This window comes from Schistocerca cancellata, chromosome 3, assembly GCF_023864275.1.
Source record: "Schistocerca cancellata isolate TAMUIC-IGC-003103 chromosome 3, iqSchCanc2.1, whole genome shotgun sequence".
Lineage (NCBI taxonomy): Eukaryota > Metazoa > Arthropoda > Insecta > Orthoptera > Acrididae > Schistocerca > Schistocerca cancellata.
Genome location: NC_064628.1, coordinates 672,965,273 through 672,984,455, shown reverse-complemented (window position 1 = coordinate 672,984,455; position 19,183 = coordinate 672,965,273). Strand labels below are relative to the sequence as shown.

Here is a 19,183-nt window from a genome sequence, read left to right as displayed (position 1 = left end):
TCTAAGTTACATTTAGACAGTGATGTTAAAGAGGCTAATTATATGTTTGGTTTCATGAATCATTTTGTCATTAACTTTCATTACTAGATCATCTTGTTCCTTGATGGCTTTTCTTGGAATGACAGTATGTTTTTGTACTACATAATTATATTTTGTTCTTTGTGCTAGGTAACACATGATGAGGCAGTCATAGTGAGAGCAGCATATGCAGAAAACATTGCAGAACTTGCAGAAACAGCTCTCAGGTTTGTATTGTAATCAAAGGTGTATGTAATGTCATGATAAATTGTGTTGTTTCAGATATTGATGAGTGCTGCACAAAATTTGTAGGCCTACTACATCATCAGTTCTGAATTACATTTGTGCTCCTTTTTCTGCTGATCAGTGGAAGTGTTATTTCACAGTTGCAATGTAAACATAACTCATACAGAGTCAGCTGCTGTGGTGTGTTTATACATATTATAACTGTCATATTCTGTTCCAATTAGCTTCATCTTTCAATAACAGTGTATACTGCCTGACTTTGTCATTAAATTCCACTACTTATGAGTTTGTTATGAAATTCTGTGAGTAAACACAACCTGAACAAAAAGAAAGTTCCTGCCACAAAACTTTTAATACGGTTAGGAAATCAGTAACTTCTAGAAACAAACCACTTCCTTAGGTGTTGTAGGTTCACTTCTTAAAAGGGCCTCGTTGTGTAAATGTTCCTGAAATTAAACAAGAATCACAGAGGCTAATTTCAAATTAGGCCCTAAATGTTTGCTGCTCAGATACTCATTCCGCTAGTCAGAATTGTAGCTCCTCCGTGAATGCTGTGCTCAGTTGGTTCTTGTAAGCCACTGGAAATTGCACTGACTGCTGTCAAGCAGTAGAAAGCTGCTGCAGGTGGATGGGTTAGGCAAACTGCCGATACTCACATACTAGAGGCATACCTCAAGTACTTTCTTTCCCTTTGGGTACTATGTCGTCTCTAGGAAATACTGGGCCTATCACTGCTCGACAAGTGGACTGTGAGTGGTGAATCAGTGGTTTGTGTAAGGGTCCTATACAGGGGAGGTTGGGACCAAGCTGAACTTGGTACAATACTCATCCACCTTACCAACAGGTTTGTGGTGCTGTCTCCACTGGCTGTGAATCTGAGCCACTGCAACATGCTTTACCTGTAAGGAAATGTGCTTTTCTTGTGTTTGGGTTGGACAAATGTAAAAGGGTAAGGGTCTGTTAATTGTTGGAAGTTGAAATTACAGTGGATGGTTCCACATCTGAGGTAAATGATGATGATTGAGATCGCCTAGTGCAGTCCGTGTGTATGTTTGGAGGCCTCATTCAGCATGTTGAAGAGGCTGTTTTGGCAGCCATTGAGAGAGCAGGGTGTATCTAGCTGCAGATTGTGACGCACATTGGAACAGACATTGCCCGTCATTTGAGCTCAGGGGTGATACTTGGATCATTCCAGTGAGTAGCAGAAAAGACAGAATTGTCAGCCATCCTCACAGAGTTTCAACAGACCTCACAATCTGCAGCAGTGCCTCCAGAACTGACTGTGGTCCCCTGGTTCTGAGTTGAGTAGAAGGCTTGAATGAGAAACTTTGAATGTTCTGTCACATACTAGGCTGTGGCTTTCTTGATTTATACCACCGGATTGAAAATGAGCCAGAAATGCACTACACATCAGAGGCTGCAACCCAGGTAGCAGACTGTGTGTGGTGCACAAAATGTCTTTTTAGATTAGGCGATTTCCGTCCTGTCCAGTAATGGTAGCTGTACTGTTTGCCAAAATATTAGTATAAGACCTAAAGATGTGCCTTTTGCTGCTGAGCCTATACTGAAATCATAGTGATCAACTGCTGATGCATTCAAAACTAAGTCTCAGATTTTCGAGCATTCTTAAAAAGCAATTTGCTGCATCCTACTATTAGTGTATGTGAGTGTGAGTGCACTGAATGTAGTGCCGCCAGTTGTGTGTACTTAAATCAACCATCAACTGTATCAGCATAGGCCAGCCACTATAGGCCACCTGTGGGAAGCGTGAACATGGCACGGTCTTTTCCACAATCTGTGCCAGTGACTCACACCTATATACATATGGAGCAGCACTGACCCACTCTTACTATATTCTTTTAGTTTGTATCACCCACATCAGTTGCTCTGTGTATCACTTATGTCGCAACTCCTATATGATTCTTTTTTCTTGTTGCATGTGGAGTCATGAGAGACTTATTTCTGTTATTGTTTAGGGGTTTATGAATAAAGCCATGTTTGTGTTACTTGGATCTGTTTCATGTATTACTTTGTTCCTATGTGATTGATGACAAGTTTGGAACAGTTTCCATGTGTGCAGTGTTCAAGTTTGGGTTCATCAGGTTTAGTAATTATGGATGTCATGCTACTGGCGCTTAGGGAAATAGTGTCCATGACCGGGAAGAAATCCTATGTATGCTGTCCAGTGTTCATTGTCTGCCAGGGAGCTGCTTCTGAGATAATTTAGTTGCCATCCTAGTGACTGTGGAGTGTGTGTGGTGAAATAGTCTGCAAGTTTTGGCACAAGTCAGCACCAATGTCACCTGTCACTTGGGTTCTGAGTTCATCCTCAGGTCGTTCGGGCAGCTGGCAGAGGTGGTGAAAACTACTGGCCTGACTTGTGGGCTGTGAGCAGATATCGTAATTTGTAGCATTGTTATCAGAGTTGTTTGGATCCATTGATTTGGACTCGGTTTGAGGGTCTCAATCAAAGATCCATCAATTCTGTGATGGTCTTGGCTGCAGATTTCTGGATCTGAATTATGGGGTTGAGAATTGTAGAACATCTCTTGATAGCTTAAGGCTGCACTATGCAAAAAAGTAGCTTCTCAGGTAGCAGTGTACTTTTGGAGTGCATATGGTTTTTTTTTTTTTTTAAAGCTAGATGGTAGTTTGAGGTCCTTTGATGAACGCTCACCACTCGATACATAGAGAGCAAACTTAGACCATGAACAAAAGAAAACTACTATAGACTGTCAAAATTTTAACAGTAAATTGTTGAAGTATTTGTAACAAATTCCTGAATTCACCGGTCTCCAGGAAAGCTGTCAGCTCAGATTATTCTTGGAGCTGAGAGCTGGCTGAAACCCTTAGTAGAAATCTCTGAAATATTTAGTGAGGCATGGAATTTATATCAGAAAGACAGATTAGATGCCACTGAAGGGGAATGTTCACTGCTTTCAACAAAACTATTTTATCTATCAAGTGTAAAATTGACTGTCTGTGAAGTTTCCTGGATGTGGGTAACAAGTCTCAAGTGAACTCAAGTTAATTACTGGATGCTTTTTGTCAACCCCGACTCCACTGTGAAAATCGAAACCCAGCAGTGCAGAAATATTCAGACAGCAGCATATTAGTTGGAGGTGACTTTACCCTACTGAGTATTGACTGGAGTGTCTATGAACTCATTGCAGGTAGTATGGACAGGCACTCATGTGAAGTACTTTGTAAAATGTTTTCTGAAAACTGTCTTGAGTGGCTAGTTTGATAGCCCATATGTGTTGGATCTTGTAGTTAGAAATAGGGCTGACCTATTGATGATGTCAGTAGAGAGACAGGGATTGTTGAGCATGTCACAATAGCGACAATGGTTACTAAAATTAATAATCCATCAATTAGGCTAGGAGAGTATTTTTGATAGAGAGAGCAGATAAGCAGTTGTTAGGATCAGTGAATGAACATCATTTAGATCCAATGTGATGGAAGCAGAGACTGTAGCACTCTCATTTTGGGGGGGGGGGGGGGGAGTTCATGCACCTGTGAAAAGATCAATGCATGAAGCATACAACTACCACCATCATATCTTAGCAAAAGATCTTCCTGAGAATCTGAGAAAGTTCTGGTCGCATGACAAATACCTAAGTGGATCAAAAGCTTCTATCCAATCACTCACTCACTCACTGACCAGTTGTAGTGTGGCAGTAGAAGGCAGCAAAAGGAAAGCTGAAGTTGTAAATTTCTCATTTAAGAAATCATTGATGCAAAAAGATTGTGCAAACATACCTTTGTTTCACAATTGCACATACACCTGTATGGAGGATATAGTAATAGGCATTCCTGGTGTAGAGAAGCAACTGAAAGAGTTGACAACTAATAAGTCACCAGGTGTTCATGGAATCCTAGATTAATGTTACAAATAGTACTCTACATCTACATCCACATCTGCATACATACTCCATAAGCCGTCACATGATTCAGGGTGTAGAACCCTTGTACCACTACTAGTCATTTCCTTTCCTGTTCAATCCGTAAAAGGAGCAGGGGAAAAATGACTTTTTTTTTCCTCCATACTGTCCTAATTTCTCTTATTTTTGTGGTCCTTTTGCAAAACATATGTTGGCGGCAGTAGAATCATTTGACAATGAGCTTCAAATACTGGTTCTCTAAATTTTTTTAATAGTCTTCCATGAGAACAACTTGGTCTTTCCTCCAGTGATTCTCATTGGAGTTCACAAAGCAGCTCTGTAATACTCGTGTGTTGATAAAACCCATTGATAACAAATCTGGCAGCTTGCCTCTGAATTGCTTGGATGTCTTCTTTCAATCTGACCTGGTAGGGATCCCAGACACTCAAGCAGTGCTCAGTAATGGGTCACACTGGTGTTTTACATGCAGAGTCCTTTACAGATGAACAACATGTTGAAAAGTACTGCATAAGACTGCCTGCAGTGAATTCAAAGATGTCTCAGTCTATTTTCGGTAGGTTAATGTCCCCTCCAACTAATATTTCGTGATGTGGGTTTTTCTGTGCTATTGTTTGTAAACTAAATGATTCTAAATCTGCCAAGGCAGAATTGGGTGGCCGGTAAAGACATCCAACAATTAAAGTGATTTCACTTAGACATGTAATGCATGTCAACATAATCACAGGTAGACTCAATTTTGACCTCGAAAAGGACAGTATTTTCATCTACTACACTGAACGCTCCCTCTCCTATGGCATCTAATCTTTCTTCTTGTTGTATGTTCCATGCCTCACTATATATTTCAGAGGTTTCTATTTCGGGTTTCAGCCAGCTTTCTGTTCCAGTAATAATGTTAGTTTGGCAACTTTGGGGGGGGGGGGGGGGCAGTAAATTCAAGAACTTATTTATGAATACTTTGACAATTTACTGATAAGATTTTGAGTGTCAAAGTGTCTTTACCCTGATTGCGTTTGATTTCTCTACTTGCATGTCAGCTGGTGAGTGTTTATCAGAGGACCTCAAACTACCCCCTAGTCTAATAAACCCCCATGTGCACTCACAAGGGCTCTGCTACTTGTGTAGCTGCTTTCTTAGTGTAGTGCACCCCTTACCTACCAAGGGGAGTTCCGCAATTCTCCACCTCATAATGCAGATCCAGAAATATGTAGCCAAGACCCTCACAGATTTGATTGAGACTTTGGTGGAGACCCTTAACTTGACACCAATGAAATTTAAGAATTAAACTATGAAAAACCCCAAAAAACTAAGTTTGTAACTTTCTGCTGCCCTCAGGGGCTTGACATTCATTTGCTTGGTATGAGCTTGGTGACTGTGGGGTTCTTGAGCTGGAGACTGCTGAGCACCCCTGATTCTCTGTCACCATAAGCTCTGGGCATGCTTCAGTGACCATTGTGCATCATGGGAGTGAAATATTGTGTGTCACAGGGAACGAGGGTCTTGGCTTGACCACTTGGATCATGAGAATGGTAGAAACCTCTATAAAAAAATATCCTAATCACAAGGTGTGTTGTGCATGTGAGTGAGATGCTTGGCTGTTGAGATGGAACAGTCATTAGCAGGCATCCTCTGAGGAATTGTATAAGGCTTACTCGGGCATGCAGAGCTATGTCTGAGTGCCCACTAATTTCCCTAGCTGCTTCTGGGACCAAGATGGAACTCCTCCCAGCAGAATGAGTGGGCAGCTGGTAGGTACCAACACCTGAGCTAAGAAGAGGGTTCCAGACTTGGGAATTAACAGAGTCTTTCAGTATATAGTAACAGAACACATGATGGTGGTCAGAATGTGTTTCTAATAGTTAAATTTAGAGGGCAACTCTGAGACAGTTTCACCTTTCTATTTCCAAAAAGGTTTAGAAGACCTAGCTGGGACTTTAAAATCTGTCAAGTGTGTGTGAAATAGGACCCTGATGGTAGAAACGTCTAGTTCCCACCAAGTAAAGAACCTCTGGAATGCTCAGTGCCTCAGGGAGTATGCAATTGAAATTGAACTGCACAACACCTCGAACTACAGCAAAGTTGTATCGTGCAGAGATCTGGTCGAGATTCCCAACTGAGGAACTTAAAGCTGAGTGTGCCAAAGAAGGCATTGTTGATGGCATAATCTGATGCAAAGGATGGATTGTGATCTGATCAAATCATACTCATTTATACCTACTTTCAACAGCATGAAACTTCTAGAGTATGTTAAGGCAGGTTTCCTTTGCCTCAGGGTGTGGCCCTATTTCCCCAGGCCAGTGCACTGTATTAATGCCAGGGCTTTGTGCGCATTACTCTTGGTTGTGAAGCAGAAGCCATTTGTGGCACTTGCAGTAAGGCCACCCACAAAGGAGTTGGTTGCTCATCTTCACCAAAGTGTGTAAATTGGTCTGGGAATCACCATGTCTGGAATAGGGACTATAATGTCTTCCTTGAAGAAAGAAAGATACAGGAGATAAAAATGACAAAGCGCATCCCTTATGGTGGAGCCAAAAAGATCTAGAAGGTAATGCAGCCATGCACATTTGCTGCTTCCTTTGCTTCAGCTCTTAAACAGCTGGTGTAGCAAACGGATGCTGCTGCACAAACTGAAGTTGCTAGTGTCAGCACAAGTACCTGTGTTTGTCAGTGCACTTGTGCTGCAGAAGTTATTTGAAGCCCATACCTTGCCCCTGAACATCAGTAAAGGCTGTTGTTAGCGCTGGTATGGAGCTCCCTGCGCCTGCAAAGGTTCAGGTTGGCCTGCCGTCTAGTGCTGCCACTACCAGAGTGGCGATTGTGGTGCTGAAGCCTATCCAGGACAAAAAATCAAAGGAAAAGTGTCAAGTGCAAACAGTCTGACAGTCTAGGCATCATTCTCTCTGATGTATTTCGATTCTTCTTAAGAGAAGATGCACCTTGGTGTCGGACTGCGGCAATCATCTCATCCTAAGACTGAGCCTGCCCTCATTGTGGGCTACCCTCCCAGGTGGAAAGACAGGTTGAAGTTCTACCCCCATGATAGATGGCTCCCATACTAAAGTGGAGCATTTGTAGGTTGAGGACACTTGTGGGGGAACTGAAACTCCCAGCACAGGAATGCCTCCTGTGCTTACGTTTGCAGCAAACACATTTTAAAACATCTAAAGATCTTGTACTGCAGGGTTAATTGGTCTATCAAAAGGAAGACCTGTCTGGGGAAAGGGCCAATGGAGGGTCATTGTGTTTGGCAATAACTCGTACCACTCATCTTCTCTCCCCCTGGCTACTGACCTGCAGGCGGTTGCGGTGCGTCGGAGGATCGCTGTTTACCTCTGCAGCCACGGTGGATGATCAGCAGAGCCAACTGGATTCTGTTCAGTGACTGGCTGAGTTTGAATGCCACGACAGAGTGGGTGGACCACATCACATGAGTGATGCACCATGTCGCTGACTTCTCCATCCTGATGTCTTCAGGTCTCTTAGGAGGCAGTCTATCCCTCAGTGGACTGTGGTGTGCTATTTAGTAATCTGGCTCGAGTGTGTGGCTCTTCAGTGTTTAAATGCCATGCAACAGTGGAAAATCTCGCACACTTTCAATTAGTGAGGACCAAGGCTTGATGTATTGTCAAGGAGAGCAATAAAAGGCCATTGCAAGTGTTCCTGGACTCCATCAACTGTTATACTTGTTCTGCAGCAGTATGGGAAGCTGTAAGAAGGATTTAGGGTAAAGGCAGTTGGTTATCTATAGTTGCATTGTTGAAATGGTGGTGTCTCCAAACAACCACTGAAGACACTGCACATAAAATGGCAGAACATTTTTACAGACTACTGCCACTGCCAGCGATGATCCAGTGTTCCATCTTTACCGTTCCACCATCGAGAAGGTTGAGTTGGACTTCTGGCCCACCAATTTAGAGCCGTAAAACTGCCCATTGTCCCTGTGGGAGCTGTACTCAGCACTGTGTGATACTCGTGATACAGCACCTAGTCATGACCAAATCCAATACCGCATTCTGCGGCATTTGCAAATGGTGTCCAAGGAATTCCTCTTACAATGTTCTAATTCAGTACAGCAATAATATTTTAATTCAGTACGGCTGACATGCCAATTCCCAACTCATGGTGGGAAGCAATTTTGATACCTCTCCTCAAACCTGGAAAGGACTGAATGTGTCGCAGTAGTTATCAGAGCCTTGCCTTTATGAACTGTGTAGGAGAGATCCTAGAGTGCATGGTCAGCCATAGCCTGGTCTGGATATCAGAGACTTGGGAGTTCCTTAGCCACTGTTATTAAGGATTCAGGAGATGTTGATCAACTGTGGACAACCTGACCCTGCTAGAGGTGTGGAAACTCAGCAAGTTTTCCTATGAAAAAGAATTGTTGGGAGTTGGTACTTTTTGTCTTCAGTAAGGCATAGGACATCACTTGGAGGCAGAATATTCTCAGTCAGCTACACTAATGGGGCTTCCATGGCCACCTACCTATCTTCATTTGGTCCTTCCTCTCAGGACACGTTTTTCGATACAGAGTTGGTAATGTGCTGTCAGATACTTTTCTGCAGAAGAATGCTGGTCGCCGTCTCTGCCGTAGGTATCAATAGTATCATGTCCACGATAAGGAGTCCCATGCAGTTTAATTATTCTCATTGTAATTCTTATTTATCTAACTTGCAAATGTGGGACACCATTGTCCATTTTAAAGACAGTGTGAGATTTCAAGACCTCATTTTTGACTCCAAACTGGCGTTGTTACCCCACCTAAAGGGCTTTAAGGCAAGGGCCCAGAAGACACTGAATGTATTGAAGTGTCTTAGCCTCAGAATGAATGAATGAAGAACCATCAACAGATGTATGAATATCTTAAGGCAGGCTACAGGAAAGTGTGTTAGGATCCTTGTTTTCATGTTGTGTATTAATGGCTTGGCAGACTTCCTGCAGATGATGCAGTTATTTATAATGAACTAGTATCTGTAAAAAGTTACACAAATATTCAATCAGGTCATGAAAAGATTTCAAAATGATGCAAAGATTGGTAACTTGCATTAGATATTCAGACATTTAAATTTTGCTCCTCACAAAACTTAAAAATGTATAATTCTTTGACTATAAGGCCAATATACTCAGCTGAGATCAGTCAACTCATAAAGATACATGGTTTAACAATTTGTGATGATATAAAATTGAGGGATCACATAGGCTCAGTCATAAGTAAAGCAAGTGGCAGACTATGGTTCATTGATAGGTTAGTGGGAGAATGCAGCAAATCCACAGAGGAACTGCATACAAGACACTCATGGAACTCATCCTAGAATATTTCTGAAATGTGTAGGACTCATACCAGATCAGTCTAATGGGGGAGATTGGACTTACAGAAAGAAGTATGGAACAAATGGTAACAGGATTGTCGGGCTCGACAGAAATTTTGAAAAAAGTAATCTGATATAGGGCTGAAGTAATCGCTGCAAGCACAGTGCCATTTAAGAAATCATTCTTTCCTCACTCTTTAAGTGAGTGCAACAGGAGAAAACATTATGTTAATAAGGGATGTAACTTCTTCTATCCACTTCACAGAGGTTTGCAGAGTATGGCTATAGAATATTATGAATAACAACCTTGATCTCCATATCATTCCTTTTTTTTTTTTTTAACAAAAGAACATCTACAAGTGAGAAACAACCAAGACTTGAAAGTGCAAAAATATGTTATGAAGGATCTTGCAACATTGTGTATTCATAGGAAACAAAGAGATTGTATGATATTGAAGGAGAGCCTAAACTTTTTTGGAACATTTGTTCAGTACAGGAAGTTTTTAATATGAGATTGCACCAAACCTTTGGTGCTACAGTATAAATAAATGAAAAGACAATGAATATGAAGCATGAACTTGGTCTGTTGACACCTACACATTATTTCAGCATTTTGTTTACATTGTCCCACCATTTGGTGCTTATTTGTAACTGTATTGTCAGTCAGTTGCTGGACTTGTCAGTTGGAGATGAACTTTATACAGCATTTACATTTGTTTTTGGTCAGGTCACCATTCTGGGGGCTGCCTTACATTGTCTAAGGAATTTTCCAAATTGCGTAATTGGTTTTTGGTAACTCTGTTTGTATGACTGTAAATAAAAATTGCAGCACTGTTGTGAGGGGAAAAGAACAAGGAACAGTCATGTGAAGGATGCTCAAGCTGTTGCCCTGTTTCCTGACTTTCATATGTCTTTTGATATTGTTGCATACTTCTGGTTAATGAACGAGGTACAAAATTAAAGAACGTTCAGTCACATCTATTACTAGATCAAGTTCTTCCTGACAGGTAGGATTGGTTGCACACAATGCTATTGTTTAGAAAGAGGTGATCTCTTTTGAGAGCTGTGGTAACATTTAACAAAATTGGCCAAAGATCAGTGCTTGGTCATTAACTGGATTTGTTTGAACTGAGACACGATGCACACCTGCTTTGGGAAGTAATTTGCATTGTTCTGTTTGCATCAGTCAGTGAAATCATTTGAATGCTTTGACGTAACCAGTCAGAATGATATAAAGTGCATCTTTAACAAGAAACACGTTATGTGAAAAGCAAATGCCAAATTGCAATGTATTCGGAGTGTTCAAGAGAAATGTAGTTTCCCATACAGCAAGTAACTTCCAGCATGCTCTTGTGAGCCATTGTAAAGTACAGCTCATCTGTCTGGAATCATTATTATCTTGGTATGACGGAATAAATAAATAAATAAATAATAACCTCATAGACCAACTAGACATAATTTGTGATGGATTTATGTTATTGCTGGAAGAAAACTACCGAGGCATTCATGAAACTTCAATGTGATAATCTGCAAGAAGGCATATCACAAGCAAGCTGTTTCAGAACCCAACATGCACACATTGGCTTGAAAAGTGCAAGAAACTGGTGCATATCTTGCAGATATACTACATACAACAGTTTGGTCAAGCCCAGTATGTATGCCTAATAAACAAATAGACATTCTTGGAATGTTTGAGCAGTACGTAAATGTAGGCACCCAGCCCATCAACATAAATATCATCAGCCTTTGGAGAGAGTAGTCCATTAACAGTAAGTGTATCCATTCTGTCTTAAAAGTGTTGCGGGATTTAATACTGACCGCTATGCTTTATTTATTGTGCATAATACATTGAATAGGATTGGGGAGAAGAGAAGTTTGTGGCACAACTTGACTAGAAGAAGGGATCGGTTGGTAGGACATGTTCTGAGGCATCGAGGGATCACAATTTTAGCATTGGAGGGCAGCGTGGAGGGTAAAAATCGTAGAGGGAGACCAAGAGATGAATACACTAAGCAGATTCAGAAGGATGTAGGTTGCAGTAGGTACTGGGAGATGAAGAAGCTTGCACAGGATAGAGTAGCATGGAGAGCTGCATCAAACCAGTCTCAGGACTGTAGACCACAACAACAACAACAATACATAGCTGGCTAGCTAAGTTTTCTATAATGATCAGCCAGCTATATTTATCAAAAATACAGGGTGTCTAATGAAAGACGTCTAGGAGGGGTCCGTGGGTAGCATGGCATAACCACTGGCTGCCGCCTCTGCATCCGCCGCCCACCTCTGCGCCCAGCTCTAGGACACTAATCTGACTGTAGTTGGCTGTGTGTACACTTCCCCAGAGTTTGGCATAAACCTTTATTTACAGTAGGTGCTCAATTTAACATTCCCTGAAGATAAAAATCTCACAGATTTGTATGTGGAGAATGAGGATGCGAGACAACTATCCTATCATCAGAAACACTTCATATTGCTGTCATATTGGCAGTGTGTGGTATTGCATTGTTCTACATGAAATAATTGTACATCTTTCTGTTAGATATTAGTTCTAAAAACAAAAGGATGCAGTATATTGTTCTGATACCTGTCAGAATGTATTGTTTCATGGTAAAAGATTGTTCCAATTACTCATCTTGTGCTAATTGCATATCACACTCCTGTTGTCACATCATGTAGAGGTTTTTGGTGTAATTCATAAGGATTTTCAGATCTCCAATGTAAATTTTTCTGAGAATATTTGTTCCCTGACAAATGCAGCCATGCTTCATCAGAGGAAAAGAATCTCAGGATCAACTTACCTATTGTGCACAGCCTGTAACAGCCAGTTGCAATAATAACATTGAGCAACAGTATCAGAGTTACTCTGTTGATGCACTGTTGTTATTTTGTATGGTTTCAATTTCAGTTTCTGCACAGCTCTGTGAATAGGTGCTCTTGACTCACCAGTCTGAAATGCCAAATGGCACAAAGATTTTCTCAGACTTCTCTCCAAGGCTTCCCGTATCTTGTCTAATTTATTTTTGGTTAAAACACTAGGTTCTATAGGCGTTCATTTGTGTAACACACATCCAGTCTCTTGAAATTTCTTCACTAATCTGCGTATTGTTGAATCACCAGGAACATGGACACTGGGAAATTTTCGTTTGAATTCAAGCTGACATTCCACATACAATTCTTTTTTTGCATAGTTCAACACAATAAATACTCAATGATCATTTGTGTGTACCATGCCAAAAGGAAACTTGACAGTAAACTCAAAACAAAACACCCAAACACTCAGTCGTACAGTGTAGATCACACACGCATGGTGTTTCTGTCTCTGAACCGAGCCCAGCGACATACGAACAGAAAGCCGAGTACTCGGTGCAGTTGCAATAATGACATCTAACATCAATATTTGAGGTGATTATACTTAACAAAAGACCTCAAAAGAAAACACTAGTACACTCAGTCGCACGGAGTAGGGGGCACGTGCAAAGTATTGGTGTTTGTGAATGAAGCATAACAGCAACTGCCAGTTGCAGTTTCAACAACCAGCAAATGTGCTCTATGACCTTTGGGGCCCTTCCCAGGTTTCTTTTGTGAGACACTGTGTATCTTTTTTTTTCCTTTTCTTTTTCATACTGTTCTCTCGTTATTTTGTGCTTTGTGATTTAATGTTTACAGGATGGCATGTGTTTGTGTACTTAGACATGAAATTATATTATTAGTAATAAAAAAACATGGACCTGGTTAGCAAAGGTTTGTAAACCTTTTATTTATGGTTTATTGTATGATGATTGCATTCAACTGAAAAAATTAAATTCATAGATAACATTTTTGAAATAAAGTTTTAATTTTGAATTATTAGTTGTGGTTCGTTAGTGTTTACATGCTGCAGTTTTTATAATCTGAAGATAACTTTATGCAATGGCTGTATATATTAAAGTACATATTCTGTTGATGTTTTTTCTTGCTAGGTACCTGGAACATACACAGATATCATCTTCACCTCATGGCGAAGCACCACGTCCAAGCTATGAAACTGAGCTGCAGACATTGCATGAAATGATTCAACAAACTGTTGCTAATCTTCTCACTGACCCTCAAAATTTGGTGAAGCAGACATTGATGGAAAATGGCATAACCAAATTATGTGTTTTCTTTGGTAAACAAAAAGGTGAGCTATAATTGCTTCATGAATTTAACTGCTACATGTTACTAGACCTTGTGGATTGGCTAGTCAGAACAAAGGAGATTGTCTTATTTAGGAACATTTGCCTATAAATACTTTCTCTCACATTTGCTCCGCAAATCACAATGTTGCTGTTTTATGTACTGGAGATTAGCCCATCAGGAAATAATATATTCTCTCGGGATATTGTTATTGCATTGATTTCGCTACATTACTCGTGACATAAATATGGTGGCAGCATCTATGCAATGATATGTTCTGTGAAGCATTTCAAATCCACATTGAGACATCCAAACTTATACTGTCACAAACAGGTGACACAGCAAGAAGACTTGATATATTTGAGTTTAAAATGGGCACCTTATAGCCGATATATTTTTATCAGACCATTATTTCCTGTCAAAAATAGTGGTATGTTGAAAAAAAATTGTGTTTCACCAATTGCAATTGAATTACTAGATTCAATGTTTGTCATAAAGGTTCTCCTTTATTATCTGCACATTTGCTTTGTAGCCCAGCCTCCAGATTGTGTTCAACGACCTTGGAAATCCAGTTTTTTGTATCTGCTGAACAGTATTTCAAAACAGGTTTTTCATTATGTGTTCACTAGCTCATGATCATGGGATGATGATCTGCATTCAGGAACACAGTATTCAACCTAGCCTCTCTGATACGAACACCTTCAGTTCCTGCGCAGGAGACAGTCATGGAGGGTCTATTGAGCATGGGGTATGGCTCATAAATCTACATCTGTGTCTACATATACACTGAAAGTCACTGTACAATGCATACCATTGAGTGCTTCATGCCAGTGTTAGGGTTTTTTTTCCCATTCATCTTTTGAGGTAGGGAAAAATGACTTTGTGTGTGCCTCTGTACACATTCTAATCTCTATTTTCTTATTCTCACGATTCCTATATGCAATAAACAGTGATGGCAGCACACAGTTCCTTAAATATGTGGGTTTGCTAGATTTACCCAACAGGGCTTTGGGAGAACAGTGTCACCTTTTTTCCAAAGATTACCATTTAACTGATTGGATTCTAAATGCAGTGCTGCCGGTAGGTGCCTGACCATTAAGTGTGTGCTGTCATTAACTATCATAGAACAAACAATGCATTTATAGGGATGATATATCTCATTTAACTGTCAGTCTCTGCAGCACGTTACCATAAAGTAGCTATGGTAACCAGATGAGCAAATCAGACCAAGCTCTATGGTTTGAAATTGTGCAAACTTAAATTTTGGTTTTATCCTTTTTATTTTATTATTAAGATTTCCCATGAAGTCACTTATTTGGGCATCAACAATGAAAAAAATGGTGTTAGTTTCTCTTTTCCTGATGAAAGCTGTGGCCAAAAGCTTACATGTAATGTCTTATTGTGCATGTCTGCAACTTAATATGTCATCTCTATCTTTTCCTACATTGCTGATATTCCTACCTGAAGTGTCCATTGTATGATTTCTTCTGGGTATCTTTGGCTTTAGAGGAACCCAGGATGAAACAATTGTTACCAAACTGTTAAGTAATTGATTTTGGATTATAATATAAGTGTGGCAATTGTATTTGTTTCTGCTTTCATGTTCTGACCATTCCTCATTCCTCATTCCTCATTCCTCTCCCTCTCCCTCTCCCTCTCCCTCTCCCTCTCCCTCTCCCTCTCCCTCTCCCTCTCCCTCTCCCTCTCCCTCTCCCTCTCCCTCTCCCTCTCCCTCTCCCTCTCCCTCTCCCTCTCCCTCTCCCTCTCCCTCTCCCTCTCCCTCATCCTCATCCTCATCCTCCTCGTCCTCCTCTCAAGTAGAGAGTCATCCGTCAGCAGTTGAAGGACTATTTTTTCCCCTATTTACCTTCCATTCCTCTACTATAACCTGATGTGTTATTCCAGTTAGTCTTATGTGTCTTTTGAGAATCAGTGACAGCAAGACTGCTAGCACACTGTTGTGTACTCCTTTGAAGGATTCAGCTGCATCCAAAATGTGTGTCATATGCTATGGCAGTCACATACTACATGTCAGACACTATTGATGCCCAGGGACGGGAAGAGTTTGCATAAATGGAAGAGGAAAAATAACACAAAACCTGTGATTTTTAACAATGTAATGTGAAATTGGTGGTTTACATGGAATGTCATGAAATTTGATATTTTTCCATTCCAGTGTAAAACTGCTGTAAATCTGAGGACATGACCTGTTCAATATATGTCCACCGTAAACTGAAAAACTTAGATGTTGCATTTAATTTGAACAGGGCTTTGTCCATGCATGTGATTTCTCTTTGTCAGTTTTTGTGTTGTTAAGTTATTGATGGGGGAACTATTTACAAAATTAAAATATCTCTAGGAGATAGTACTTTGTCAGAGTGAGTACCTATAATTTGAAATATAGAGAAAGGTGTAACCAAGAATACCTGTTTATATAGGTAACAGAGGTGCCACTGAGTCAGCATGTATGATGTTCCTAAAATGTTTAATCGATGCTCTTGAAGGATAGTGTTTTAATCAAATACTGGCCACTCTGAAACAGGTTTTCCATGCTTACTTAGTTTGAATATGATGAAATAGGTTTTTACTTTTTGTTTTTGATTTTACTCAGCTCCAGCTTATTCTTTCCCACTTCTGCTTTAGGATTTTTTCAGCTACTAAAAGAAGGAATTGAATTGCCCTTGAAAATGAAAAAGAATTTTTGAAATACTTTCTGTGTCCTCTAGAGTAAGGAAAAAATTGAGCAGTATTCCACATCTAAGAAATGTTGAGACTCAGAGATTGAAAAATACAGTTTAATATAATTGAACTGATAAATGTGTTGTTTTAATCTGTGTAAAACCCTGTAAGAATTGTAGGAATGGTTCTCTTCATCCAGTTGTCACACAATCTGCTTTACCACACTGCAGTATGTACTGCATATGAATCAGGAGCTACAGTACTGGAATGGAATGAATTAATCCAGAAACACCTAGAAGATAACTAGAATATTATGAACTTTATTGTGACAACACCACAGCCAATATTCTGTAAAAGTATCCAACTTGGTGTGGAAAGGGAAACTGCAAAGTATTTCACCTCACAACTAGTTTAAGTTATTAGTGAAACAAGTGTGGAGATTTTCATAGTAGTGGTCACAGACACAACGTGTGAAATATGCATGCTGTGTAGAAAATAGTAGAGTACTAATATACACACACGCATAGGCTGTACACCACATATATTTAATCCACTACTACGAGGTAGAAGTAGTATCACTGAAAAGTGATGCCTTTGAATTTTTTATGGGAAAACTCTTATTAATGATTTTAAAATAAAACAAACTCCACTAACCTTCTACATCTTTATTCTTCATGTCTACATATTGCAGTGATCCGTGTGCATAGTTTCAAAAGGTCTTGTGTGTGGCAGTGCTACGTTGTCTGCAGAGGATGCCTCAGTTGTGTGTGTGTGTGTGTGTGTGTGTGAGAGAGAGAGAGAGAGAGAGAGAGAGAGAGAGAGAGAGAGAGAAGAGAAGAGAGAGATCAGTGTCAGAGAACACCACGGGCTTCAGTCTATGTAAGGCAAGCCAAACTATTCTCAGCCTCAGTTCTCGAAGTGTATGTAATTGGTTCCTGCTGATTGTCACTTCAATACTGTGTTCAAGTTGTTAGTGCTTCAGTGGAATAAAGTTGTGTTCAGTGTACTGGTCATGTTGTACTTATACCTAATCACAACACAAATGTATTTCTCAACTGAGCCCCTGAAAATATTTCTCCAACAAGAAACGAGTTTGTTGATACTGTCACTCTAGAATGTTTTACTTTGTTGATGAAGCCACAACCTTATCTCTTCTTGCACTGCTTCATCACTCTCAAAATTAAGTCCTCTAAGTTGTTTTGGAAAAAGATGAAAATTGGATGGGGCCAAGTCAGGACAGTATAGAGAACAACTGATGCCAGTGAACCCAAGGCATTGGCTTGTTGCAGATGTCTCAATGCTCGTGCGTGCTCTGACATTTTTGTGCTGAACGGAAGGGTGCTTAGTGATTGGACAATTAGAAATTCAATTACAGTATTTTTTTTCCCCCATATACCGATATAGTTGAACCACACACCAACATGTTACACGCTACTGTTCAGAGCCCTCTAAAGGCAGAGGCATACAGCTTTGTCAGTAAAGCAGGAAAGTTGACCAAGTAATATGCGTAACATGTAATATCTCAACTGATATTGAGAACAGAATAAAAAAATTCAGAGGCATTACTTTTCAGCATATTCTCATAATAAAGGATACAATGACACTGAAAATGCTGGAAGAGTGCTTTCATCTAATGAAGAAATAGTAAAATTCCATAAGAGCACAATGTCCCCCAAGCTTTATTGAAAACAAAGAGGAAAGAGAAATGCTGTTGTACATCTGTTTGTTGGGCAGGTACTGTGATTTGTTTGGACAGTTTACTTAAGAATAAAGAGGCTATGTTACAAACTATTGTATGCCCAATTATGCAGTGTGACAGAACACTTCTGTGTTAGCAAACAAAACATGGCAGCAATTTGAAGAAGCATGGCATGTCTTGTGACCAATATCATAAGCCTAATGCAAGATAGAAGCCAATAATTCTGTACTTTCAGATGCACATGCATCCTTTGGTACCATTTCTAGGGAAGTAGACTCAGTACCCCAAGGATGTAATACACTTTCTCCAGTAGACAAATCTGCCATTAAAGTACAGTGGCCCTGAGTCACAAGTATGCACGTAAAGCTGTTGTGACAGATATGCTGGATCCCCATTTTAAAGGGGAAATGCTCATTCAAGAGGGGGAAACACAGCCTCTAGACTTCATCACGACAGTTAGCAAAGTTTTGTGACATGACAGTGGTGGTGTTATGTGACATTTGGCACAATTTCGGGTAATCTAAGGTTTTGTCCAACAGAATGCTTTACGGATTGCTGCAAAACATGTTTCTCCTTATGTTTGTTGGAAACAGTTATGAACTAAACAATCCGTACCTTCATTTCCTGATATAATTTGGAATGTACTACCATCCTTAACAGCAAGTGAGCATAACTCGTCCGCTCACAGATATATTCACACCCCGTTTGAAACAGATTGTCTCCAGATACAACTGAAAAGCTGGTTTATGTACGGTGGAGCCTCAGGTACATGGGTGACACATAAGTCACTGAAACATTCTGGTCTTTGTGTGATGATGGATATGGTTAATATCATTATGAGAGACTTTGGGGAAGTATATTTAATTTTGTTCCAGAGATTAAACGTTAATTTCTTTGTTGTTGTGCTTTTTCAGTGAAAATTGTCTCACTATATTGTTCTATCATGGACAGTGGTCTACATGAGATGTTTGACATTGTTTTGTTGCGTGTTTTCTGTTCCTAATATTTTAAGTACAATTTTCACACGGTTTGCAGTTACACATTGAATAATATGTATCTCTGTATATTTTGGACTATGAAATGTATCTAAGAACTAAAATACCCATTGTAACATTTTTGATATTTTTCTTTATGCGCAGTGAAATTGCCAATCATAATGAATTATACCAATTGTAGCT

The 19,183-nt window shown here is 40.0% G+C and overlaps 1 protein-coding gene across 1 annotated transcript in view; it reads left to right on the top strand.

Moving 5' to 3' along the window:
* LOC126175644 (phosphoinositide 3-kinase regulatory subunit 4) overlaps positions 1–19,183 on the top strand; it is a 189,732-nt gene that overhangs the window by 70,433 nt on the left and 100,116 nt on the right. The window contains exons 11-12 of the mRNA XM_049922534.1: positions 169–245; positions 13,432–13,631. Of these exons, the coding sequence (XP_049778491.1) occupies positions 169–245; positions 13,432–13,631 (277 nt within the window). The remainder of the gene's footprint in view (positions 1–168; positions 246–13,431; positions 13,632–19,183) is intronic.